Below are 14,239 nucleotides of genomic sequence, written 5' to 3'. Positions count from 1 at the left end.
TGAAAACCACGGATTGAGATGTTCAGAGTTGACATGTCTGTGAGGTTGACCTACATGTCATCAGCTCCTATCAAGTCTCCAACATGCACACATTTGCTGAATGTACTGGTGCATCACTTTCTGATTAAAAGAGTGTCTTTCAACGGCGTGCCAGTTTTCACAACAGTGACAGTCGGAGCCCTCGCTGAAAGATTTAATCATGACCTCGTGAAATAAAAATCCACATCTTTCTGGGTGTGAAATAGGAAACCCTTCAATTTATCTGCAATACATCTTTAATTGTCTTGTGTCTCTGCTTCTTCTTCAAAATACCAGAGTGAAATCGTCATGTGTCACATTGTCAAATTGATTTCATGAGCCTGCAAGGGAAAGTCTCCTGGACAACATTTTATAGCAAGAAAATGGAATTTTAGATGTCAAATAAACAACACACATTTTAGTAAAGAAAAAAAAACACTCTCTTTAAATTATTCTACCTTATAACTCATATTTCTTTATAGGAAAAAGTACAAATAACTATAGGGGCACGGCTGAAAGGTTTTCTTAGAGGGAGCCAAAGTGACTTTATTTCTATGGAGAGGTTAGTTGCAAATACAAAATATTGTACATGATAAACAAGAGAGAGGATACCAAATGGAGCAATCGTAATTCAATTGATTAATTTATTCCCAATTGAAAATGTGCTCTACATGAAACGTAAGTTAAATCAGTGCTGCCAGAGCCATGTGATTTATCACATTTATCCACATGAGCATCACATTCCTCATTTAACCACTTTAACATTCAGCTCCTGCAGCCTCCTGATGTGTCCTTGGGCCAGACACTGAACCCCAAGTTGCTCCCTCTGCTTCTTAGTCGCCGATGAATGGGATTAGTTACTTACTTCTGATGGACACTTTACATAGCAACCTTTGCCATCAGTGTGTGGATGTGTAGGTGTGACCTGCGGTGTAAAAGCGCTTTAAATAGTCAGAAGACTAGAAAAGCAGTATACAAGCTCAAGTCCATTTGACTTTTAAACCTTCAAGCAATAACAACAAGCAGGCAGCAGACTTAAGACAATCCTTCATTTTATTCCAATTATGTGTACAGTAGATCACTATAGGAAGCTTACACAGTATATGCGGTAATAAGTCAATAGCTTATGCTCATCAAAGTGTACGACAACCCAGAGCATTAAGTCAGCTACCACACAGCATTATTGCTAGAGACAACATGTCGAACAAGATGCTTCATGGTGCCACATACAGACCACTGAAATGTCTCTAAGATGCAAAATGAACATTTATGACCTCATGAAAGAGACCAGATGCTGCTGCTGATATTTGTTATCATTAATATCAAGAGTATTGGGGTTATTATTTTGGTGTCAAGGAAGATGGAAGACATTCTCTGTGGGAATGGGTCTATAAGTGATGCTTGATGTTATGTGGTTGCTCTGAAAAGTAGAAAAGACATATCAAGTGGTTAAGATTTTCTCTTTTTAAGAACACATTTTCATTAGAAGACATCTTCAATACAACACCACACTATTTGTCTTCATGGTAATTTCAGTGGCGGGCCTCTTTGGCTCGTAAGCAGGCAAACATGTCTCATACAAAGATGCATACAGCATTGATTATCTATCCAAGTAACACAACACCCGTTTTAAGTTACTCTTGAATATGATATGAGGCATTAATGTGGTATGCAGGATTTAATTATGAAAGGTAAATGAAGAGTCTAAACTAGCTTGCGCGTCATTTGGATTAAATCCGTCGGTAATGATGTCATGAAGTCTAACAGTCTAAGCTCAGGATTCCTGGTGGGGAAAAAAAAAACGTTTTCTTCAAAACTGCTTTATTCTTTTATCCCCTTCTCTCCCCTATAATAGTGCACACTGTCATGCTAATGGCTTACCAGCTGAGAGAGGAATGAAAACGCTTTTCACATTTGCATTTTTGGCTCAAAAAGAAAAAAAAAGTGTTCAGTTTCATTTTCATCCCGCCAGTCTTACTTGATATTATAGTTATAATACACTCACCAGCTCAATGCTGCTTCACATGCAGCGTGTCACTGAACGCTTACTGTAATGTAAGGATGTAACGCCTATAAAATGCAACATCATTAATCAGGTGACAATTCAGTAGACAATCAACAGAACTTTGCAAAACAAAACAAAACAACTCAATAGATAATTCAGAAAAATATTAAGTAAAAGATACAGAGCTTAACAGTTATAAAATACAAAATTAAACAATCATAAAATAACACCTAGGATGTTCTTCAACCACCTTAAAGTTACCTCCTAATAATATTTAAATATACCGATATATTGCTTATTGAAGATATACTACTGAAACATAACAACAGCAACTTGTTGAACTTCAATTCAGTCTTACAGGAAAGCTCGTTCCAGAGACTGCAGTCACTGATGCTGAGATACGTCATGGCTCACGTATAGACAGTCTGTGACACAACTTAACACACACTGCAATTTGAATCCCAGTGAGTCTTTTAAAAGTAAAACAAAAAGGACACAACACTGGGGTAAAGAAATCTCTCATTAGGTTCCAAACGTCATATCTGAGTCTCAGCTCCTCTGTCATAAGGCATTCATTACAAAAGGACTTAATGGAAAAATTAACCCTAATCAGCTTTAAGACATGTCAGCAGTAACATAAAAGCATTGTATACCTTGAAAAATATATAGTCTGTTTAAGTGTTACCCACTTTTTTCAAAGGTGCCATTTGCTCCTTGTTACACTAGAGGCCACCATGAGCTTGTGTTTTCATAACACACACACCTACTACACACACACACACACACACACTTCAACAGCTATCTGCTGAGCCTGCCATCCTGTCATTGACAGTACACAGTCTCTGTCCCAGTGTGATGTTTGACACCTCTATTTCGAGGATCTTGCAAACAGATCAGATCCTGCTTCAGTTAAAAGGAAAAAAAAAAAAAAAAAAAACTCCAGTCTTGTTCTGTTTTTTTTTTTGTCCATTTTTTTCCTGAGGTGAAAAGAAACCCCATCACAGCATCTTCAAACACAAACTTGAAGTAGTAGTAGCCTTCTGGTTGTGCGTGTTGTTTAGTACACAAACCTCACCTGAGAGTGACACATGGTTGAATGAGTCAGAACTTATTATCACCTAAAGTGGCCAAAGCAGATTGATAGCAGCACATGTGCGCGTCAGAGTGTATCTTGTGGTAGGAAGAAAAATGTTAAATATTCTGGGTTTTTTTTCCCTTCGCCAAAACTGATCTGTCCTCTACTTAATACTGGTGTTTTTAAAAGTCTTCCAAGACAAAGCTGTTCCTCTTTTACAGATGTTTGATTAACGAAAGATTAGATTGCAATCACTCTAGAGTCATTTGTATGTATACGACAATGCGATTGAGTGTATTTATATAAAGTATAACATACCGAAAAAAGTTGTAGAATAAGACTTTAAAGTCAATATTTAAATTTTCCTGAAATAACTTGAATTTATGGCTAGCTTGTTTACGGTGTGGATAGCAAGCTGATGCTATTGTTGCTACATTTACCTGCAATCTATACCTTGTACACGGATTATAATATGAGGTTGAGTGTCAAATACAATTTCCCCTCAAATCGGGTTTCCAGAAGTATTGCTTTTTGCTATTGGTGTCATATATCATATATATGATAAGCTGTTGCAGATATAACTGATTCTGTTTTGTGAAACAGTTAATCGGGGTTTAAACAAAACAACAGAATTATTTCTAAGTTAAAATTCCTTTTTGTCATGTGCACCTTCAACCAAATAAAGAGTTGTTATAAAATATAATACAAACGTGCATGGGGATGTGCTTTCCTATAAATGATAAATCAAACAATAGTAACTGGTCTGTCTGATGTTGTTTGAACGAAATGGGAACTCACTTCATTTAAATAAGTTGTTTTTTTTCACATGGAGGACAAACAAAGACTTGCACGCCACTTCAGTTATTTGCAGCTGTGCCTCCCTCAGGAGCCACCACGCAAACATTTGGTCACATGGTTGATTTATGGTCGGCCTTGAAGGGTCACAGTTGGTTGGGCCACACAACAGGACGGGAAATAAAATGGCTGCTACTTTTCTTTCAAGCTCACCATCCCAACACATGTGAAAGGGGTTGCTTTGAAATAAGGCCCCACAGTATACTGAGAATGTGACACCAGTGTAAACAGATAGTTAATCCAACTTCATTTAAGACTGACTTAAAGTGACATTTACTGAGTTTTGTTTCAAAGTAATTTAAGGTTATATGAAAGTCCACATTTAAAAAAGTGTCCACTATAAGTGTAATATAATTTAAAAGCTAAAACCAGTCTCAGTTCAGTCAAGGTGCAGGAGAACAGTAAACAGCAGAAACAGTCCAACAGAGGATAATCAGTAATCAAGCTGGAGTCAGAGGCTCAGGTCACAGTTGTTGCTAATCTGCCTTTGTTTCAGCAGCAGGGGGCGCTGCAGTTGAACAAACCAGTCTGACGGTTTCTTCCTGGGGCTCTACTGGCCCCTCCCCTCCTCCTTCCTCCTCATCCTCCCTCTCCAGGCCCAGTGGAGGTTGTCTCTGTGCCACAGTGTGCCGGGAGCGAGCCCTGTGCCTTCGAGGGTGGAGGAAAAGTGCAGGGTCGGGCATGGCTGTGGGCTCTGCGGGGCCCATCACTTTCTCAATGGGGACACACTCCCGAGCACGCTCCACCCTCGAAGATGCCCTTGCACTCCTACGCTTGGGTTTGACCACAGGAGACGAAGGGGAGGCTCCTGACGGCATCAGCGGGGATGAAAAGGAGTTCTGCTCGGCACCATATTGGGCCCCCTGGCTGTTGGCTCTGCTGAGGAGTCCCTGCCTCTGCTGCATCCGCTGGTGGTGTAGTTTCTGCCTGGCAGCATGCAGCTGGAAGGAGAGATACGCTGCTGCCTCTGTTTGTTTCTGCAGCTCTGTGTTGAGGATGGTTGAGCAGTGGCTACGGCGTTTAAGCTCCTCCAGGAAATGGCGCTCCTTTTCCTTGAGATTTGCTCTGAGGGCTCCCACCAAAACCCCTTTATGACTCAGCTCCGTACGAAGCTCTCCTAGGGTGCATTCCCGCTCGGATAGACGGTTTTCCACATGCCGACATTGGGCATCCAGGAGCTCCTCTTCCTCCTGTAACTCTGACAAAGAGATAGAGCAGAAATAAGGGGAATGTGCTACTGATAAATGACCATACCTGTAGGGTTTAAATTCCAGTTTATCTATGTACATTTGACTGTACAATGTTCCTTACATACACTGCCTGGCACATATACACAAGAAACTTAACACAAAACAACAGAATCACATTCACACTTAAGAACACATATTGTGCATTACCTTATTTCTACTTCCTATTTAATCCCCCAAAAAATAATTCCTATCCCAATTTCCCAGAGACAAATGTAATGCTTGAGCTTGATTGTGCTGTCTGGCTGCCCCTCACAAGTACAAAGATGTTCAATGTGCATTCAATATTAACAACAAGAAGTGAGCTTTTTATTCCTGATACCTAATTTATATAAAAATTACTGAATCAATTGTGTCATTTATCAGGACAATCCAACAAAGAATTTTTTTCCTTTTTTCTGCTTCATATTAGAGATGTCAATGCCTTGCTTCACTACATGAAGCTAGCTAAAACAGCCCTACTTCCCCTCTGCATGAACCTTGCTGCTAATATCAGGTTCAACACAGTCTACTGCTTATTGTTCCTTTGTTCCTGCTTCTGCAGACAAGCTTTCATTCCCGTAATATTCCCCAGCGGAGAGAGGGAGGCGAGGATGAAAAAGTCAGTGCAGCAACCTCAGGGCTGGCTGAGATGCAGATGCCAGAGGAGAAGGAGATTACATCCACTGAGGGCGGGCAGTAACGCCTCAGCCGTCAGAAATAGGTCAGGTTAGCTGGGCAGGAGAATCCCAAGGGTGGAGGGAGATTTGGTGAGTCCTGGAGGTAAAACTTTAAAGCTCTGAATCCATGTTAGGCTTAAATGAAGGTGCTTAATGCATTGATAGAAGCTTTGAGTTTAAGGTTAAATCAGCCACATTTTAACGCTTTAAAATCTTTTATGTCATCATCCTTTTTCTCTTTCCAGGATGGATAATCAGAGGACTGAACAGTCTCAGTATTTCTGTAGCTCGCCACCACGCCCAGATCTACCTCATTTGCTAACTATAGAAAACACCACCTGATCTCTATATCCACCCATACCCTCCTCTCTCCCCGCCTCTATGTCTGCAGATGACCACATCGCATCCCTTAACAGTTTTCCTCGCTACCTCTCATTACCTCTCTCCTTCCACCTCTTCCTCTCTACTTTTCCGGGCTCCACCTCTCTCTTGTTCTCAGCAAAGTATGTAAGTGGACACCCCCTCTGGGACAACCAGGGGAAAATGAGAGCAGGGAAAGAAAAAGAGGATGGATCACATTGTCAGGGTGGGTGGATGTGGGGGGGGGGGGGGGGGGGGAGCATAGGGCTGTGGCTGTATTGATGGATCAGAGGGAGGGATAACCTGTCCTGGAAAAAAGGGAGATAGGGTCTAATGGCTGAGTAATGCAACCCAGATTGAATCCGCTACACATTCATGCAGCCTTTTGACTTCTCCTTCTCTGGTCTGTCTTTAATTCGCTGTGACAAAATGGTGCCTGTCTCTGCATCCTCGCATTCAGACACGGACCAACAGTCCTGCTTATGTCAGCTACGAACCAAACATGATAAGGCACGCTGTCTTTGCTGTATCTAGACACAAGTATTTAAAAAAGCAAATATATACATGCAGAGAAACACAGATGCAGTTTGCACCCATAATCTGGCTTGTACCTTGCTTGTCATTGTGGTTAGGGAAATGAGGAGAGAGAGAGAGAGATAGGAAGAGATGGGTGAGAAGAGGGAGGAGGGTGGCTGACAGTGATCTTTCCCCTGGGGGATGGCAGGGTGTGAGGACAGCAGGGAGGAAGAGAGGGATGCAGGAGAGAGTGATGGTGGATTGAGAGTTTGAGGCTTAACAAAACAAGCCAACAGGCATCTGTCTTTGCGTCTCTAAAGCAAAGAAAGAAATCTAAAATGCAGAAGAACAAACAGAGCCAGGCTGAGCTAGAGAGTAGATTTATAATTGAGATGGGTGAGGAAGATAAACAAGTATATAGAGGAGGATATGAGCACTGATGGGGATTTATTTTTTCTTCACATACCTATTTGGCTTCTGCCTGGAGGCTTCACCTTCAGCTCACTTGTCAACTCTGAAAAACCCAAGAGAAAGAGAAAGACACAGGAACGATCAGTTATAGAGACATACTGTATGTAGAGAGAGACAACATGTGGCGTCATCTTATTAGAGCTTCAATACAGACGCTCAATGGTGCTGAAACGTCTTATTAAAGCTGTGTGCTGACATTTTGTGTTTGCTGCTGCTGCTGCTGCTGCTGCGGCTGGATAACATAACAGATGCTCGATGCAGTTTTTCCAGCACATTTTTCAGTGAGCGCATACATAATATATGAGGCTAAATCTGAAACTTTACATCAAAGACTGCCAGTCAGAGGCTCGGCCAGTGATGTCCCGCTATATCATTTGTCACACTCTGGAGGGGAAAAAAAACACAACAGCACTGTAACCTCAAGGAGACATACTAGCATTATTAGCATTCCTTACTGAAATCAATATTCACTTACACAAAAACTTTCCCCCTGTGCAATTTGTTTTAAGACGAATTGCGTACCAAACATAAGGACACTTAAAAATACTTGTTGCAAGTTAAGCAGAACCTCATTCTTTAAAACACCTGATGTAGCTAAAACCCCTTTTTACACTGCATTTGTGGCTGATTATCAAACACATTCACACGTTTTTTTTTTACAGTTTTGCACTTAAGCATTCCACAAATTGATGGTATCGTTGATGTGATAAAAAAAAAATGTCATGGAGAACTTGTCAACACACATTTTCAATTTCTTATACTGTTAGTCTGACTTAGTGTTGTGTGTTGCTTTTCAAATATATTTTGGGGGAATTTTTGCCTTTATTGGATAGGACAGCTGATGAGAGACAGGAAACATTATGAGGGGAGAGTGGGGGGGGGGGGGGGGTGACATGCAGCAAAATGGCCGAGGTCGGATGTGAACCCACAGACGCTGTGATGAGGATTGTAGCCTCCATGCATGGGGCACGCGACATAACCGCTAGGCTATCCGGCGCCCCAGTGTTGTGTTTATTGGGCATTGTGCTGACATCAGACTCTCTGCACTGTTTCATTTTTATTTTCAGGCTTAGAGCAGTAACAGAGCTAAACCAATGTTTCTCTATGATTAGGATTATCCAAATATCACATGACATTGAATCTGGCACACTGATACCAGATGTCAGTGAACAAATGGTTATGAGAAAAACAATTTATCCAACTGGTGAATGGTCCGTTTTTGGCAGTGCTGAATTGTGCCGGATCAAAAATCTTTCATCTTATAGTTTCTGACAGGGTTGTAGAGGGTCAGACTGTCATGTCTGGTCTGTCCATCATTCGGGGGGGGGGGGGGGGGGTCCTGACTACGGATGAGTCTCCACTCTCAGCAAAGTCAAACACTGGAATGTGAGTATGCATATGTGTGTGTGTGGCCAGGGTCATTTTTATATGATGAAGGAATATATTTGTTTCTCTTGGCCACATGGGTTTGTTCAATCAGCCATGGGTAATAATCACAACAGAAGGTATTGTTGATAAGAGCATAAAGGAGGTTAAAATAATATTAGTGATCTTGTATTTTGTAATGATAAAAGTCTATGTAAAACAGCAGATGTCTTATCCCCAGCTTTTCTTCTCCTCGTGCTCTCCCTGTCACACCCTTTCTCCTCCTTCTCTCTGCAGTCAGCGTAAAACAGCCGCCCATGCAGCTGACATGAAGGGAGACAGACTAGATTAAAATGGGAGGGAGATAGATAGTAAGAAAGAAAAGAAGCCGTTTGAGGGGCAGTTAAAAACAATGACCCGCTGATTGCTTGTACCTAGTATTCAGCAGACTGTTCGGAGACTTTGGGGAGCTCCCATTTTGCAATAATTAGCCTCGTTAACAACTTCCAAGAGCCTGAATGAAGTTAATTTAACTGCAGGAAGTCAGCTTGAGACACTATTTCTTAAAACTAAAGTGAAAGAATGAAAATGAGGCACTCAGCAGCATCCAAAATAAGAAATGCATTGTAGGTTAATCTTATCTCCGACTGCTTCTCTGAGCATTCAAGGCTTTTCCTTTCAATGCTTAACCTTGGTCGAGAAAAAGCTATCTCAAAGGACACATATCCATACACTTAACTGATTTAAAAAAACAATACAGTCATCATATCAGAGAAAAAGCCCCCATTTCATAAACTAAATTTGATTTATCTGGTGGTTACAATGAGTCAGAATGTGTAATAGCCTTTACGCTGATGAGGAAACACAAAGAGCTTAGAACAATGACAGAGAGGTCAGCCATACAAAGAGAGGAGAGCTAATATACACAGAAACATTGTCAGCTCAACCTTGCAGTACCCTTTCAGGATGCACATTAGTGTGCTGGCAGCAAACACCCATCACACCTGCAAACCGCATGAGCCTATCAGCACGGAGCCTCACGGCAAAACTCCAGGATCCCTATCATCGCCTCAGTTTCTGTAAACTTCTATGAAAACAGCCATAAGGTTTGGAGAATCCTAAACAGCAATGTGAGACTACTTTCCTCTCGTGTATAAGATTGGATGCTGTTTTGTTCTCTGCGCTGCTCAGTGCTTACATTCCTGTTTATCTTTTTGCTGATGTTCTTGTTTTTTCTACTATAAGATTATGCTTAGTGGCTCCTGGAGACTCATAAATCACGGGGTCTTTCGTATATGAAATGCCTTTAATTACTTTTTCAATAGCATACTATGCTCGCTTGGCCTACCAACAACAAGAGCCTTTTGCTTGGCCTACAGTAAATGGAAAGCTTGGGACTTTGGCTGCAGCACATTGGCAGTAAGTTGCCCCCATTCTCCATGAACAACCTCAACAAATATCCAGAGAAAGTTACAGAACTTGCAACATAATTGACCCATCGAGGCCAAATTATAAAGGAAATGGAATTCATGAGAATGTCACAACTTTACTTTTAGATCAAAACCGGTGGCAACAAGAAACATGCTAACATAAAGATAATAAACACCAACAACCCCTCTAAGAAGCAACACAGTCATATTACTAGGATTGTTACTTTTTTTCTGTGAAGTGGATGAAACAGTGATAGAGACCAGCATCTTGAGATCTACTGCACAACCAATCCACAATCCTTCTTCAAGCCATAGTTTAGTAGGAGAAAGACATGCACAGGTATGAAAGCTAAAAAAAAAGAACATCATTAACCACCAGGTAAACAACCTGAGAACAGAGTGGCACTGCTCCTGCTGGCCCTGGATCTTTGTCAGATGACCTGGAAGACCTCTGCACACACAGCAGCGAAGGACGAAAGCTAAAGACTGGGTCTCACAACTACAATTGGTCTTCATCTTAACAAGTCAGGCAAACAGTAACCCTCCTCCATCGTATGTCTTGTGTCAACAAGCGGTTCCCTCGGCAGGAAAGAAGAAGGATCATAACAATGAAGAGACTGAACGGAACACAGCAGAAACCTTTAAAGAGACCCATCTCAGGCCCCAACCAGGGGATAGATACTCCAACTATGATACAAACCATCAGCTCGAAGGATTCACCTTCTTCACTCTCCCATAAATGATCCAGGTCACCTTCCTCTCTCTCTCTCTCTCTCTCCGCTAATCTTAACCACCTGGAGTTCACTGGCATATTGAGAGAGGTTATAAAATTAGCATTATTTAACTTATCCTATCAGCTATAAAAACTCAGGAGGGAGGATTGCAAATCTGAAACTGTTCAACAAAGGAAAGCATAAAGTTCAGCATATAACTGGACTGACTAAACCATACTATAATATCTCATCCTGGTACAACTCCCTCACTACCAAAAACAAAACTCTCTCGCATAGTTATTAATCAGGCCCAAAAAAACCAATCGGTTCATCCCAACCTACCCTCTCTGAACTGTATGATCAGGAGAGCTACCCTGATCACAGAGGACCCCTCTCACCCCCTTCACCCCCTCCTTCCAGTCACTGCCAAAAAAATCCTTCATTCCCTCTGCAAAAACAGCCCTGAACAAAATAAAATAGACACATTGTTTTTAACAATCCTCTTTTAATGTCAGTACTTTGTGTTGTGTTTTTAAATATGTTTTTTTTAATGTAATGTCATGTTTGAGTTTGAATTTCCGTCACTGTTAGGACAAACCCTATTTCGCTCAAAGGGGCTACTTTAGGTAGGTTTAGGTCTTTATATATTTGAGTCCCCCAATGCTCCGTCCGTGGCCCTCTTCTATTTGAAATCTACATGCGTGGTGGGGTAATGGCTGTCCATCTTTGTAGGTACTTAGGTCCTTGCCTTCTCTATATCTTTGTCTGGTGTACACTGACAGGATGGGGTGAATGGGTGGGGGATGGGGGTGTTTGGGAGGCAGGTCCTGCTGTATCCCAATGTATGCCTTGTTTTGTTTAGTGGAACGCATGTAATTGTATTGCCGTCTCCCCATGTTGAAAAAGAACCACGAAATATTTGATCACAAAAACGAACTACATGCATACAAATAGTTTTCTTTGCTAGAACCCCAGACAGGACTTGAGTAAGAGCACTGAACATATCAAAGGTTTAATGTGCCGAAACTTTAAAAAACTGTGTTGATTGTTTGTGCATTAACTTACCATCCCATCTACTGTTATGCTGTCTTTCCAGGTCTCTATTACGAGCCAAACAGAGAGCTGTATTCAGAGCACTTCTGCGCGGTTCCTAGCTACAACCAATCAAATTTCCCATCCAGGGACAAGAAAGGCCTGAACTGAACCAGTAGATCACATTAACTCTGCTCTACGTTTTTAAGGTAGCTGTGATTTACTCTTGTGGCCAAAATATAACAAGAAACATTTTTGAAACATTTACCACACATGTGAAAACCTTTGGACTAAACAAGCGCAATTAGGCATGTGGCACATTAATCATTTAATCCCGATTATCTTGTTTTCATGATCATGGGAAGCCAAAATGGTAATTGATATTGAAAGGTGATTAATTGGTCGACCTTTACACACACACACACACACACACACACACACACACACACACACACACACACACACACACACACACACACACACACACACACACACACACACACACACACACACACACATGTAACCACCATGCATATGCTTTATTGACCAGAGCAGCAGAGCTTTAAGTAATGGAAGTGGGTTTTTTTTCTGCACAGCTGGTCACATTGGCTCTGAGCCAACTCACCCCATCTCTCTCACCCCCAGCCCCCACCCAACACACCAGACAATCCCCTTCCCCCCTTCTATTCCCTCCTGTATTTGTTATCTTAAATCCTGCTTATATGGATTACTAAAGCGAAAGGATTTATGGATTAACCATGATGGAGATGTGTGTATGGATGGATCTTTTAAAGAAAATACAGTGTGTGCGTTTCATTTTTTAAAAATGTGTGTGACTACAGTGTGTTTTGTATGCATGTTTGTATACTCATTGCACTTTCATGACTGTCATTTTATTTAGTGGTATAAGGGGTTCCTCCTCTCTTAAGGGGTGCATGCGAGTGTGCATGTTCGCATGGACTTGCTGACTTGATTAAATGCAATCATATCCATTAGGCTCGAACCAGGAAATGATGCAATCTACAGGAATTGTAGCATGACATCACCATGTAGTCATTGTGGCATGGCTTGGTGGGGCGCGCACACAAACGCACGCACGCACTCAGAACAATGAGGCCTTCTTGCCATTCAGAATGTCAAAAGCTGAACTTCAAATGTTGACTAAACACAGGGTCACAACACCCTGCAGTTATGCTCCTCAAAAAACAAATATTGATCTTTCAGTCCAACAGCAAGTATAGGAGAGGATCATGAAAACTTTACTTGAAAATGTTACGAAGTGATGCAAAACATCCAAATCCAATTCCATATATTTTACATTTGGACTGTGGTATGTCTAAAGTAGGTATTATAAGAAAACAGACAGTGGAGCTCTTGCTGGTATTAATCTTTACAGTTAATTTAGTCAATAAAGTGCATTCCCAATGTAGATATTTAGTGGTCACTTTAAGGTTTCTTTGCTCCCCAAAACACACACATATTGTAAGAACAGCAGCAGTGTGTGCCTCACCTGAGCATCGTTTCTGCAGGGAGAGGATCTCCAGGTGGAGGCCGTGGAGTAAAGTGAGGTGCTCCTGTCTTAAGAAGACCACGCTCCTCTCCACACTCTCTACCTGCCGGGACAGGCTGCTCTCGTCTCCCATGGCTGAGTCTGCAGGGACAGGAGGGAAGGAAATTAAGAGGATTTCTGTTTAGTCCGTCAGCATCTGCATTTTCTTCAACTTCAAAGTATAGGCTACTGCAAAAAGCTTCATGTACACCTACTCAATGTTACTTTCTCAAACTACACCGATTTCTTCAGCCACATAGAAAGGAAGGAAGTGCAAGTGATGTATTGAGGTTATGTGGGAGCTATAAATACGGTGTTGATGATCAGAGAAATCAAGAGAGAAACCGTGAACACCCAACCAGCATCAGGCTGCAGCTACTCAACAGTTTTGTATTTCCCTTTTGATTTTAAGTCCATTCAGACGATGTCTCTGCTTACCTTCAAATTTATGTTAAGAGCCAAAATCTAATAACTTTGTTTCGTATTCGTTATAGAAACGTCCTGTGATCCAGGCATGCTGGCCTCCGGTGTTGTACCAAATCCTGTGGGCTGCTGCATTCACCCAGAGACATCTGATCTGATCCGTTAAAGAGCTTTTCAGCTGCATGTGACGCCGTTTGATTAGATGACGACGAGGATGGATAACTGCGTTAAAATGCACATGCAGGGCGATGCGAAGCGCCGCGCTCCTCCGGCAAACCCGCTCCTTGCTGCAACATCCGCGTCGAGCATCCTCATCAGGGGGAGGATGTTGTCAAGTCGGTCGATGTGAAAGCCCATGGGAGAAATGCGCAGCCCATTTTTTTTTTTCAGCAGTCGCCCCTTCCCTCCTCCTCGCCCACCGACTGAGACATCAGGCTGCTGTGGACGGCTGAGCTGCTAAATGATGACAACAAGGTACAGTGAGCAGAACACGCGAGAGCACGACGGAGTCAGCTGATTGG

The 14,239-nt window shown here is 41.9% G+C and overlaps 1 protein-coding gene across 1 annotated transcript; it reads right to left on the bottom strand.

Annotated features, from left to right (window-relative positions):
• Positions 1 to 1,053: 1,053 nt before the first annotated feature.
• ccdc92ba (coiled-coil domain containing 92Ba) lies at positions 1,054 to 14,183 on the bottom strand. The gene is made up of 4 exons (XM_020639387.3): positions 13,734 to 14,183; positions 13,257 to 13,397; positions 7,202 to 7,249; positions 1,054 to 5,151 (listed from the first exon to the last, which is right to left on the bottom strand). Exons 2-4 carry the CDS (start codon positions 13,387 to 13,389, stop codon positions 4,430 to 4,432), a joined length of 903 nt encoding a protein of 300 aa, XP_020495043.1. The 5' UTR covers positions 13,390 to 13,397; positions 13,734 to 14,183; the 3' UTR covers positions 1,054 to 4,429.
• Between the last annotated feature and the right edge of the window lie 56 nt (positions 14,184 to 14,239).

This window comes from Labrus bergylta, chromosome 11 (genome assembly GCF_963930695.1).
Source record: "Labrus bergylta chromosome 11, fLabBer1.1, whole genome shotgun sequence".
In the NCBI taxonomy this organism is placed as follows: domain Eukaryota; kingdom Metazoa; phylum Chordata; class Actinopteri; order Labriformes; family Labridae; genus Labrus; species Labrus bergylta.
Note: the sequence above shows the minus strand (reverse complement) of the source record. Positions and strands in the feature narration are given on the sequence as shown.

Bases quoted from the DNA above. Each gene is read 5' to 3' on its own strand.
- ccdc92ba (XM_020639387.3), bottom strand. From the start codon at position 13,389: ATGGGAGACGAGAGCAGCCTGTCCCGGCAGGTAGAGAGTGTGGAGAGG. The intron at 7,250-13,256 runs GTGAGGCACACA...TGGGTTTTTCAG, and splicing joins CCTGCAGAAACGATGCTCAG to AGTTGACAAGTGAGCTGAAG. The intron at 5,152-7,201 runs GTATGTGAAGAA...TCTCTTTGTCAG, and splicing joins TCCAGGCAGAAGCCAAATAG to AGTTACAGGAGGAAGAGGAG.